The sequence below is a fragment of the Podospora pseudoanserina genome (genome assembly GCF_035222485.1).
Source record: "Podospora pseudoanserina strain CBS 124.78 chromosome 7 map unlocalized CBS124.78p_7.2, whole genome shotgun sequence".
In the NCBI taxonomy this organism is placed as follows: Eukaryota; Fungi; Ascomycota; class Sordariomycetes; order Sordariales; family Podosporaceae; genus Podospora; species Podospora pseudoanserina.
In genome coordinates, this window is record NW_026946672.1 from 1,146,170 (window position 1) to 1,158,263 (window position 12,094).

A 12,094-nucleotide genomic window follows, 5' to 3' on the forward strand; every position below is an offset into this window, starting at 1 on the left:
ACAACAAAAATTAGAATCGGCTGATACCCCGTCCAAAGATCCAGGAGATTACCCAGTAAATCGGCACGAGCAACTTATTCCTCCACGACATCGCCTTGGTGAGATAGGCTCCCCTCCAAAGGACCCATGCCACCCACCCCTTGAGCTCATCGGCCTTGCTCTGGTGAATGGCCTTCCACCCACCCAGATACGTCATCGTCCCCCAATTCCTGAACTTGAACTCCTTCCCGTCCTGACCTGGTGAAATCCCCTTGTTCAGCTCCTTAGCCAGATACTGCGCCTCCTGAGCAGCAACCTGCGCCGTCTTTGGGAGGGGGTCATTCTCGATAAAACTGCAATCTCCAATGACGTACACCCCATCCAACGGCTTCTTCTCCAACTCATTTCCTTCCTCAAACTTAGCATCAGCATCCACGCTCAAAGCCCTCATATACCCATCCACCACCAACCCCCCACTCCTCTTGTCCCTAACCAACCTCCTCCTCTCCAGCACCTCCCCCGTCATCGGATTCTTACTCTTACTCACCACCACCTCCTTCTCAGCCAACTTTGCAATCAGAGGATTAGCCATCAACCCCGTACTCCAAACCACCATCCCCGCCCCAACCTCCCCCCCATTCTCCTCGACTTCCCTAATCTTGATCCGCACCGCCCCATGCCGTCTCCCCAACTTCCCATCCGCAAGCCTGATCTTTTCCAGATGGTGCTCCGTCTTGACCTCGATCCCCTGCCTGGCAAAATGCCCCATCGCATAATCCGCCAAAGCCTTGTCAAACATCGGCAGCACCTTTGGCGCGACATCATAAACCGTGATTTTGACAAAGCGCATCAGCTCGGGGTACATCTTTCCCAAATCGTCACGGATAAAATCGTGGAGCTCAGCCGCCCATTCGATCCCCGTCGGACCGCCCCCCACAACGGCAAAGTGTAGCAAAGCCCTCTTGTCATCATCGGTAAGAACATGCCCGTTGCTGTTGGGGCTGCTGCTGCTGGGGTAAGAGCACTGCTCAAACAGGCTCAACACCCGTAGCCTCACCCTCCTAGCATCACCGATATCCCTCAGGAAATGGGCATGCTCCCTTACCCCCTCAATCCCAAACGTCTGGCTGTAGGCTCCGCACGCAATGATCAGCTTGTCATACTGGACCTCGATAACCTCTCCCTTGTCCCGGAGCGGGATTTGCCCTCCGGGGGGTGGGACGACAGTTTTGGAGGCGGCTTCCTCGGCGGCGTTGGTCTCGACGGTGATGGTCTTGCGGGAGAAGTCAATGTCGTCTGCCCAGCCTTGGTAGAAGTTGATGTTGCCACCGGGGAGGCGGCGGACGGGCTCGAGGATGGTGCGGAACTCGAGGGTGCCGACCGAGGTGGAGGCGAGGAGGGGGGTGAAGACGAAGTAGGGGCGGGGAGATTATGATGCGGTCGTATTTGGTGGGGAGAGGGTGCGGGCTAGGGAGTAGCCTGCCCAGCCGGAGCCGAGGATGATTACCTTTTCTTTGGTGGGGGGCCTGAGGGGGGGTGTTAAGAGATTGTGAGGGAGGGGAAAAGGGGGGTGGCTGACCTTTCTTGAAGCTAAAGTTCGGGAGGAGACTAAAGAGGTGGGAGCTAGAGAGGTTGAGAGGGAGAGTTGACGGGGTGAGGAGCCGGTCAGCCCCCGTGGGAGGGACCGGGTGAGGGAAGAGGGCATGTGAGTTGGTGATGTGTGGTAAAGTCGCAATATGAAGCAGCTTGTTTGTATAAGGTGGGTAGCACGAGGAAGGCTGAGGTAAGTCGAGAATGTATCAAACCAACTCTGGTTTGCTTGCCACCAGCGTATCGAAGAAAAAGAAACAACTCAAAAAGATGACACGACAGCTAAAGCTAGCAAGAACGACAAGCAAGAGCAAGCAAGAACAGACAAGACGTCATGGAACGAAGAAAAAGTAGGGGTCCATCTTCAAGTTTATAAGAGCTTGCTGTCAGTCAGCACGCGAGTACCGAGAGAGAAAAACTTTCTATTCCTGGCTGGCCTCCATCGGGATTGTCTAACTAACCCCTGGGGGACCCTGATGAATCACAGGTCGATTTTTTCCCCCCCTCTGTTCTTCACGTTTCAAAAGAGTCATTGTTTCCCATATCCGGATACCGCGGCGGAGTGCGGGTCTACCCGTTGCAGCAGCAGGGTGAGCTCTGCGAACTTGACAGGTGCGCCGCCGCCGCCGCCACATTGTCGGGTCTGCTGGGAACCCCGTTGAGAGAAAGGGTCCAGCAGAAGAAGCGCGGAAGAAGTCGTTGATGTCAAAAAGACGTCACGTCAATGGTCCGGAATCGGATTGGGGGGCACTGCTGAGAATAGGTCTCCCGGGCTTTTCCGTCGCGAGCCCCGCGGGATACGAATAGTATGCAGTACGCAGGAAGACCGAAGACCCGAGGTTCTCCTCCTGCTGGTCTCGGTATTCTCGCAAAACAGGGCTTCCAGTATGGAAAAGAGAAGAGTCATGAAATGGGTAGGAAACGAAGGTGTCATTTCAAAAATTATGTGATATTATCCACAGAGGACGGGATCGGCGCCATCTGAATTTGTTGGAAGTGCCCCTCTTCTTCGGTACATAGTGTACAGCAAGGCTGCTTTAGCGGCGATGGTGGGGGTTTTCGGGAATGTGCCAAGATGAGCCTCTGCCGGGAACCATACAGGTACGCTATGTTTCTCACCATCAAGGGGAAGCTGTCGACACGGATGATGGCTCCGGCACGCCCGGTCTCTTTGCGCAAAATTGCGGCTCTCTACGGAGTGTTCATCTTTGGCTTATCCGGTATGATCGGGATGGAGGCGTTGAGCGGTGTATATCTACTGGAGAGTGTCCCTGTCAGCATCTCTCGGTCCGGGCGAGTGTAAGACCTCAACAACTTGTGCTGGCTGAGAGGGTTGGGGAACTCCGATTCGGAGAAATATGGACAGTCCACGAGCTCAACGGCACAAAAGGGAGGGATTTCCTTGTGGGATTCAGCTTGCTGGCAGCTGAAGAGAGGATAGCCGAGCGTGAACCGATGGTTTTCGTTTTCCACCCATCTTCAACACCACATGCTTGGAGGAAGTCGACGAGATGTGGCTTGTGAGTCAATCCTCTGGATATCTCTCGGGAAACATCTTCTCCTCACATGTTTGGGAGGGAGAGCTGATACCTCACATGTCAAATCTGGGGCTATCAACATGTGGCCTGGAGGGGTGCTGGAAGATCGAATCAAGAGCCGCCATCCCTCGAGTCCAGGGGCCAATGGTTTTTCTTAAATATCATGGACTCGAAGGGTTCCCGAGACAAAACACCAAAGAGCCTCCCTGCAGTCCCAAGTGTTATCAGAGCAGCGGTGACCCTGGACAAAATAACCGGTACTGTAAGTCGGTAAAACATATAATATCTATTAACTTGCACCCTTTTCAGTAGATAATAGGCCTATTAGCTCTTGTATAAGACCTATTGACCACTTATTTTGCAGTGCCGGTTGTTTTGTCCACGACGTGCTCGCAAGTATCCGCCTGTGGTCATAAATATTGCGTGCTTAGGCCGATATTACCAAGTTACCCGAGGTGAGCGAGGCAAGGGAAACATACAGAAAGCAACATCAAACTGCTGCCATCCTGTTGCCCGGTGAGAAAGAGACGCAGCCATCGTGGGAAAATACTCCCGTGCCGCTTGTTTGAGATGCAGGTGTCCAAAAGGTCAACAACCAAGGAAGAGCAATCGCAGGAATCACTTCCTTGATTGGAGGGCTGAGCCAGCTCTTGGCAGCAAAGACAGGGGGTGGGCCTGGCCTGAAGCAACTGTGGGGTTTCACGAGCAAGGGCAATATCAGGATGTTACCCCAGCAACACCACTTCTGGACGAACGAGGGGTCACAGCTCGTGTTTACTGCTGGTTGACCAATCAGGACACCAGTCGCGGGACCGCCAGCCCAACCGAGAGCGACTTCCTTAAACACAACACCACAACGCACAAACCGCATTCCCAAGACGGCGCGCCTGTTCTCCGTTGTCTCCGTTGTCATCATTCCTCTCGCCGACTCCCCTTCTTTCGCCGCCAGCACCGGCATTCCAGTAATATATTGATTTTGTACCATTGCCCATTTGCCTCGGTAATACAGTTGTTACTTGGCCGTCCAGCAGCTATCTATCGCATTCGAGTTAGAGACACGACGCCCGCCTGCGTCTGCGACCGCGACAATCAAAGCGCGTCTTTTTTTTTTTTGCGACTCTGCGACACCCGCTTTCTTCTTTTTCTGCCACTTTCTCGGCGCATTCTTCACAGCATCGCCAGCTGCTCGGTGATGCCCTCACCGCCTTTTTAGCGGCCTTCTCTTCTCAACATCACAGGCAAGCAAAAAGATAGCAATTCCACACATTGATGAGCAAAATGGAGCAAGAGGACCCTGTATGTCGCTGCTAGGGCATCAGCTTATATGGGCAACAACAAACTAACAACAATGCGCCCGTTCAGGTACAGCCATTGCGCCTCTCCAAGGGGAGCAACGGCAGCGCGCCATCTCCTCAGTCGACCCGACCCAGCGGAATCCCTCGTCCGCTTTCCGAGATCTCACCCCACGAGAGACGTAGAAACTCTCCCAGCTGGAACCAGGCGACCCAGGTAAGACATCCGCATTGCTTGAAACCCTGCCGAGGATTGCGGCTGATGTGTGGTGGGCTCTGTGTAGAAACCAGCGACAATGACGGATTCTTCGCCATTCCAGTCGTCGCCCCTGGAGAACGTCACATCGCCCCGTCTCTTCTGGCAGAACCGCAGCTTCAACTCGGACGAGCGCACTGGCTCACCCACCCGCCGCTCATCCATCGAACGATTGCAAAAGGCTTCCCGCGTCAAGAACAGCAATCTCCGGGCCCTGGAGCAGAAGGAGGAGTACGACCCAGCCAAAATCCCCGATATCCAACGCCCTCTCTCTAAGATTCAGGGGAACAACTTTGGTGGCGGCGGCGTCAATGGTTTTCAGGGACGACCACTATTTGGCCACGGCAAGAGCCAGAGCACCACCAGCATCCCTATCCTGAACCCGCCCTCCCTGACGAAAGCAGCAACGATGCCGATTTCCACCTCGCCCATCCGGCCGACAACGCCCAGCAAGGAGTCCGGATCACCGTTGAAATCCTCTCTCTCGTCAAATCGATTCAAGAGCAGCTTTGATCATGAGACAGGAATGTGGTCCGATATATCTGGAGACGAGCGTCGTCTGCCCGAGGGCAAGTCGCTGCACCGCCATGCAAAGAGCGTCACTTTCGATCAAGCGCCTCCTCAAGTCAACGAGTACGAGATGGCCACCCCCGCTCCTTCTTCGATCGGCAGCAACTCGAGGGAGGGCAGCTATGATTCCACCGACGAGGACGATGACGATGACCATTACATGATTCACAACATGGACCAAGACGACAGCTTTGACGCGTCACTGGAGGATACCGACAAGACGCCTGTGGTGGGTCCCGATGACTGGAGGCACAACAATCACGAGGATCCGTTTGACAGAAGCCCAATGCCGGATGATCTACCGCCCGTCCCTAGACCCCATCATCAGCGCACTGATTCGTCGGCCTCCAATGGGGAAAGCCGCCCGTTGCCACCTCTCCCTGGCATGGACGGGACTTCAAGAAGCCTCCCTTCTCCTCCCTCCGCTTCCAAGTTGGAGGCTCAGGGTCTTGGTAACAGCAGGATGCCTCTGGAGGAGCGGTTGAAGCTTATGATGCTTTCTGACGATGGCAAGTCTGCGGCCGAGCAGCAACGTGAGCGTCGCATGCGCCGTGCTGGTGCCCGTGGTAGCCAGACACCCGATCACGAGTCTAAGAGCCCCGTTGTTCAGCCACAGGAAGACGAAGAGGAGCTTGACACTGTCGGCGAGCTTTCGGGCCTCGACGAGTACCAGCTGCCTCCGCGCATTTCTCGCGAGTCCATCCTCCGACGTGTTAATGGCAACAAGGCGCTGGACCGCGAGTCCGACTACAACTTTTCATCACCCGCCGTTGGCATGTCTCCCGGCCGCCAAGTTTACGACCCCGACGTTCCCATTCCCAGCACCGAGGACAATGTTTCTGTTCTCGGCGACGAGCCAGTCTCTGTTTTGGATGATGAGTCGGATTACGACTCGGATCAAGGAAGCGTCATCATCAAGCGCGATCCTGCTGATCAGGAGTCTGACCTGTACTCGATTCCCGACACGTACGAACGGTCCGAGGTCACTGACGACTATTCTTCCGACTATGACAGCGACAGTCGGTTTGATGAGGAAAGCCAGTACTCCGAGGGGACGGACCTGCATGTGACCAAGTCATCACAGACTCAGGAGGATGATCAGGTTCCTACCCCCAGGGCAACTACTCCGGTGGATGAGCCCACTCCTCTGGTTCAAGAAGCCGAGAAGGCGCTCCCCGAGGCGCCCAAGGAAAACCGCCTGTCTAGGGGGTTGGAGGCTTCCTTGTTGCCCAAGCCTGAAGAGAAGGAGGCTGTTCCCGGGCCGGAGAAGGCTTCGCAACCCGAGCCCCTGCCACAGCCTGAGAAGAGGCCTCTTACCCCGGAGCTGCAGCTCAGACGATCTCTTACCAAGCCCGAGTACGACGGGACCGGGTGGGGAGAAGATGAGTTTGAGGAGTCCGATCCGGGCACTCCGGAATCGGTCATCCACCGGCCCATGCCAGACAGCGATGACGAAGAAGCTAGAGCCTCACCGGCCATTCCCGAGCAGATCGCGACCATCAAGTCCGCCTCTGGTTCCAAGCTCAAGACCAGGCCTTCTGCCACACCAGCTGACCTGGCCACCATGCGCGAGGCGCGCAGGCAAGTCAGTCGGGAGGTTCCCCCCATCCCCGACCGCCACAGGAACAGGCTCTCTGTCAACATGGACAACGAGCTGGCACCCCCCGCCGAGGACGACTACATGGACCGTCACCCGAGCTTTAAGAAGCGGAGCCTGACACTGGATCTCGACCTTGGCCTTAGCCTAGACAAGGACTTTGACCGGGTGATCGAAGCACAAAAGGTTGCGTCTGACCCGCTTTCCTTGATTCCCCCCTTTGATTTTTCTGCTGTTCACACTCCGAGCTTGGCGGAGGCGTTTTCTCCTGACAAGGAGGAGTTTTCTTTTGATCCTTCAGAAACTACTACTACGAATATTGGTGACGGTGATGCTAACAATAATACTCCACGAAAACAGCGCGGGTACCTCATGCGGCAGAACACAAAGGTCATCACTGCCAGTGATAAGATGACGGAGGACTTCAGGGCTCGGTCGGCGGGGAATAGCCCGACCAAGGCGGCGCAGAGGCCGCAGAGCTGGACGGTGGAGCCGTGGAACAGCCAGCCGGCTCGGAAGAGGAGCTTCAAGAAGAAGCCAAGTAACTTGGGCGCTTCCGGGCCTGTTCCCCCGCTGCCTGGTCAGGAGAGTAATGCTGCTGCTGTCGCGACGCAGAGCGGGAACGACGAGGATGTGGGTGCGGAGCTGAGCCCGGGTGATGAAAATGGGGAGAGGGGAAGGCTCTTTGTTAAAGTGATGGGGGTCAAGGATCTGGATTTGCCTATTCCTAAAAGTATGTTTTTTTTTACTTTATTGGACTGAACGAGTTGATGGCTAACGCGAGACAGATGAACGAACCTGGTTCAGTCTCACGCTCGACAACGGAGTCCACTGCGTGACGACGGCCTGGCTGGAACTGGCCCGCAACGCGCCCATCGGGCAAGAATTCGAATTGGTTGTCCCCAACGACTTGGAGTTCCAGCTGACGTTGAACGTCAAGCTGGAGAAGCCGGTCGAGAAGCCCGTGGCCAAGGCACTGCCGTCGCCTACTAAGCTCAGCAAACCCAAGACGTCGGCCTTTTCCAGGGTGTTTGCCTCGCCCAAGAAGAGGAAGGAGATGGAGCTCCGGCAAAGGCAGGCAGAGGAGGAAGAGAGGCTTGCCGCTCAGCGGGAGGCGCAGGCGAGACAGATGAAGAGCCAGCCTACGGCGTGGGACTTGCTGAGCCCGCTGGCGGCGGACGATGGCTCTTTTGCCAGGGCGTACGTCTGCCTCAAGGACCACGAGAGCAAGTGTTTTGGCAGGCCCTATCTCGTCGACGTGGCGGCGTTCAACGAGTGGGCGATGGAGGACGCGGGTTTTGCGTCTAGTGTTAAGAGCAAGAGGGGGAACATGGGACCCGGCTCTGTCGTGAGGCGGGCGCCGTACAAGATTGGAAAGCTGGAGCTGCAGCTGTTGTTTGTGCCGAGGCCCAAGGGGGCGACGGATGAGGACATGCCGAAATCTATGAACAGCTGTATCAGGGAGATGAAGGCTGCGGAGGAGAGGTTGGCGAGGTGCTGGGAGGGGCATCTCAGTCAGCAGGGCGGGGATTGTCCCTACTGGAGGAGGAGGTATTTCAAGCTTGTCGGGACAAAGTTGACGGCTTACCACGAGGCTACGAGGCAGCCCAGGGCCACGATTAATTTGGCGAATGCCAAGAGGTTGATCGATGATCGGAGGACGCTGATGGAGAAGGAGACGCTTGGGAAGGGGGGCAAGAGGAGGAGGAGCGCGTTTGCGGAGGATGAGGAGGGGTACATGTTTGTGGAGGAGGGGTTCAGGATCAGGTTCAACAACGGGGAGTTGATTGACTTTTATGCAGACACGGCCGAGGACAAGGAGGGGTGGATGAAGGTGCTTGGGGAGGTGGTGGGGAAGGAGGTGGTGCCCGGGGACGGGGTGGATGATGTTGTTGGCTCTGTGGTGGCGGGAGGGGGGGGAGGGTCGAAGATGAAGGGGAAGTGGTGCGAGTTGGTGATGAAGAGGGAGGAGCAGCTGAAGCGAAAGGAGTCGGCTAGCCAGGGGGGTGGCGGGAGGAGGGTGCATTCTAGGACTAAGAGTGCTTTGACTTGAGGTTTTCTATCCTGGGGTGTAGTTTTCTTTTTGCTCTTTCTGGTTTTGGCGCTGCCTTTTTTTTTCTTTCACATCTGTTGATCACTTGCATTACTGGGAGCGCAAAGGGAGGGAAGGGAATTTTGGGATGGGCAGGCAGGCAGGGCATAAGAGAGGGAAGGAGTTGATTGGGGGGGGGAAGGAGTCTGTCAATCTGCATAGGGTAGTAGTTCTTGTTGGAGTAAGGTATATTGGGGACTAAGAGGTGGTGGTTGGATGTTGGAACACACACATATGGGACGACTCCGACAAAAGTCATCACAGCAGCAACAACAACAACAACAACAACAATGTTTCATTGCTTGTTTTTTTATTTTATTTGTTTTTGTTATTCCACTCTCGCCCTTGCCTTTTGCTACCTTACTGAGTAGTATTGGCACACCCAACACAAGATGTCTACTTGTCTATTTTGTTGCTTTTCAGCCCTGTCGCGTTGGCTTTTTTGAGTTGTATATCCCTTTTTTGTTCTTGAGTGCAAGAAGAAAGAAAAAAGTTGAGTTGGGTGTAGGGGGTTGGAGATTATGTTTGGGGTTTTAGAGAGAGAGGGATGGGATAGGCTTCGTTGGTGTGTGTGTGTGTGAAGAGAACTTTGGTATCTTGTGTATTGATTGTCGTTGTTGTTGAATTTGAGAAGCTAGTTGTATTAAGCAGTATTTACCTACTTGTTGAATTTAAAATAAAAAAAGGTTTAACCTGCGGTTTTTTGTTACTGGGGATTTTGTGAAGGGTATTGGTTTGAAGTGCTACTGCAGATTTCCTTGGAATTATCTGATGATGGGTTTTCGGGTTTTTCATCGTGTCATAGGGTTCATATCGCTGACATTCTGTAGCATGATAACCTGCTGTTGTTGTGGCTTTTTCATTCGACTCTTCCTTTTGCCTGTATCTCTTGACCCAGAGTCAGAGATATCTCGACCCTTTGCAAGCCTTGCAAAGTCCGCAGTGTCAACGAACAAGAAGCTGTGTCACTGACGGTGATGATGAAATGACGATTTCGTGTCACCAGACCCTTTGGCATTTTCGTGATCCTAGTGTATAAAGTAGTTTCGACAACGTAACTGATTCGCCCTCTATATATATATATATATATATATCCTTCTCGTTTATGCAACTGCCGTGTTTTTTGCCACTCGATCTTCAATGATCATCGTCACCCACCACCATGTACAGTGCCAGCCGACCCGATTGATCATCTGATCTGTGCATATGAGTGCTTTAATACATTTTTTATGTAGGTAGGTGGTGTTACAAGGAAACGGTGATATTCTGGAAGGGTTGGGTAGGTTTGTTACCTATGTGGATCAGATCATCATGGATGGGTATGGAGGAGGACGGGAGTATCCGGTGATAGTCCGGCACAGGCCAGACAGACCAGGCACCGTGTTTGTTTCGGGGGTAGCAGTACTGTCTGTCTGTTTCTACCCGCTTTAGGTCCCGCCCATACCGACCCGTAGTTCCCGTGTCCTCCGTCTCCGGGGTGTGGTGTGGTGTCATCAGGTCCGGGGTTACACATACACACACACACACACACACACACACCGTATTTTCGAAGGTCCGTTCAGAGTCCCACCGTAGGTCAGTCACCGTTGTTTTGGAGGTGCCACTCCGTATTTGTGTTGGCTGCTCACCGTAAGTTTGGAGTCTTTTTTTTTTTTTTTTTTTTTTTGGCTTCAAAGGGGGTTCTTCACCGTATTCCGTGGGGTTACAGTCTCGCCTCCGTAGTGGTTCGTTCCCAACCCGCGGAATCCTGAAAATGATACCCGGCCGCCGGGACACACAAGGTTCGAGAACGGTGGAGATCCTTTTTTTCTTCTTGTCCCGTTCACACACCGCCGTTCAGGGGCCGCCGCCGCCGTCGTCCGGAATGGGGACCAGGTTGCTCCACTTTCAGGTACCGGGGTCGGAGTCGGAGTCGTCTCATCACGCCTTACTGCGGCGCAGGAACACGATAGGCAAGGTACAAAGATAGATGCGCTGGCAGTGTGGGAGAAAAAAAAGAAGAAAAGCTTCTGCTGCATAATCTCGCTCCTCTTTTTTCCACCACGGGGAAGAGCATCCGTATGCTACTCAGATACACTGCAAGTGGAGAGAGTGTGCTTGCTGTCAATGTGTCAATGAGGCCGTAGTGCAGGTACCACAGATGGCCAGTTTTGGGCTGATCTACAGCAAAAATAATAGTTGTATGTTTCACCTAGTTGGTGTAAGTGAAGGTATTCAGACAAAGCACCACCCCCGGCTCTCCAACAAAAAAAAAAACTAAAAAAAAAAAAACTAAACGGGTCAAGTCCCAAGTGAAGACTCTTCTAGCGCCATCCCGTCGTTGTCGATCGATCTCGATGAGATAGATACCTCTCAGATTTCAGAATTTTCATCACCAACCCGCATCAGTCAGCGGTCACAGGACTGTCTGACTGTTGACAGTGAACAATCTCGTAAGCTGTCCACCACCCACTTTTTCCAGCTGGGGTGGATAGCAAGAGCTTCTTTTTCCGTGGGGGGAGGGGGGAGAAAATAAAAAACTTGGTCTTTTTTATTACCCCAGTGAACAAAAAACAAACCCCCGCCCAGGTCGGTCGGTTTCGTCCACTACCCCATATTCCCCACAGCGCTAGTCTATCCCGTCCTGCTGCCGCCCCCGCTTAACGTCCGATTTTCCTTAACCAACACAGCGCAGATCACTTTCCTTCCCTCTCGTCCGGACAGGCTGGAAGCTTCTTCTGCGGTGAGAAGAAAAGAGAGGGTTGTCTACTGGCTGTGTGTGAAAGGGGTGGAGAAATGAGGCTGTGTTCTTGTGGAAAATGGAGAACATATATCGGTGCCTTGCATATACAGACCGCGGCAGACTATATCGGCACAGAAAAGAAAACAGAGATTTATTCTGTTGCCTGGTGTAACTGTTGGGTAAAGATCTAGAACTTTGCAAAAATCTAGCAAACATGTGAGACATATTGCCCAGCTCCTCACCTCGGTCAACAACAACCCCTTTCTCATCTGCCGCTCATTCATCACGGATATCAAACCCGATATTGAACGGCCCCCCCCCCAACCCCCCTCCCTCTTCACCGAAACACCATTTTAAATCAATATTTCCCCTTCCACCTCACACAGCATAGATTAACTCTGCCCTCCCCCCTCGCCCACCGCCAAAAGACAAGGTGAGGTCATCCCCCCTCTCCTCAA

The 12,094-nt window shown here is 53.7% G+C and overlaps 3 protein-coding genes across 3 annotated transcripts; 1 reads left to right on the top strand and 2 right to left on the bottom strand.

Annotated features, from left to right (window-relative positions):
* Window positions 1–10: 10 nt before the first annotated feature.
* On the bottom strand, window positions 11–1,684 carry QC764_701820 (uncharacterized protein; the record flags this gene model as incomplete). The annotated part of the gene is made up of 2 exons (XM_062949845.1): window positions 11–1,345; window positions 1,559–1,684. 2 exons carry the CDS (start codon window positions 1,682–1,684, stop codon window positions 11–13), a joined length of 1,461 nt encoding a protein of 486 aa, XP_062796121.1.
* On the top strand, window positions 1,619–9,624 carry BUD4 (Bud site selection protein bud4). The gene is made up of 5 exons (XM_062941191.1): window positions 1,619–4,403; window positions 4,470–4,616; window positions 4,684–7,008; window positions 7,183–7,555; window positions 7,611–9,624. The coding sequence occupies exons 1-5, from the start codon at window positions 4,377–4,379 to the stop codon at window positions 8,873–8,875; spliced, it is 4,137 nt and encodes a 1,378-aa protein (XP_062796122.1). The 5' UTR covers window positions 1,619–4,376; the 3' UTR covers window positions 8,876–9,624.
* On the bottom strand, window positions 8,068–9,045 carry QC764_0113040 (uncharacterized protein; the record flags this gene model as incomplete). The annotated part of the gene is made up of 2 exons (XM_062941192.1): window positions 8,411–9,045; window positions 8,068–8,206 (listed from the first exon to the last, which is right to left on the bottom strand). The coding sequence occupies exons 1-2, from the start codon at window positions 8,560–8,562 to the stop codon at window positions 8,068–8,070; spliced, it is 291 nt and encodes a 96-aa protein (XP_062796123.1). The 5' UTR covers window positions 8,563–9,045.
* Window positions 9,625–12,094: the final 2,470 nt, after the last annotated feature.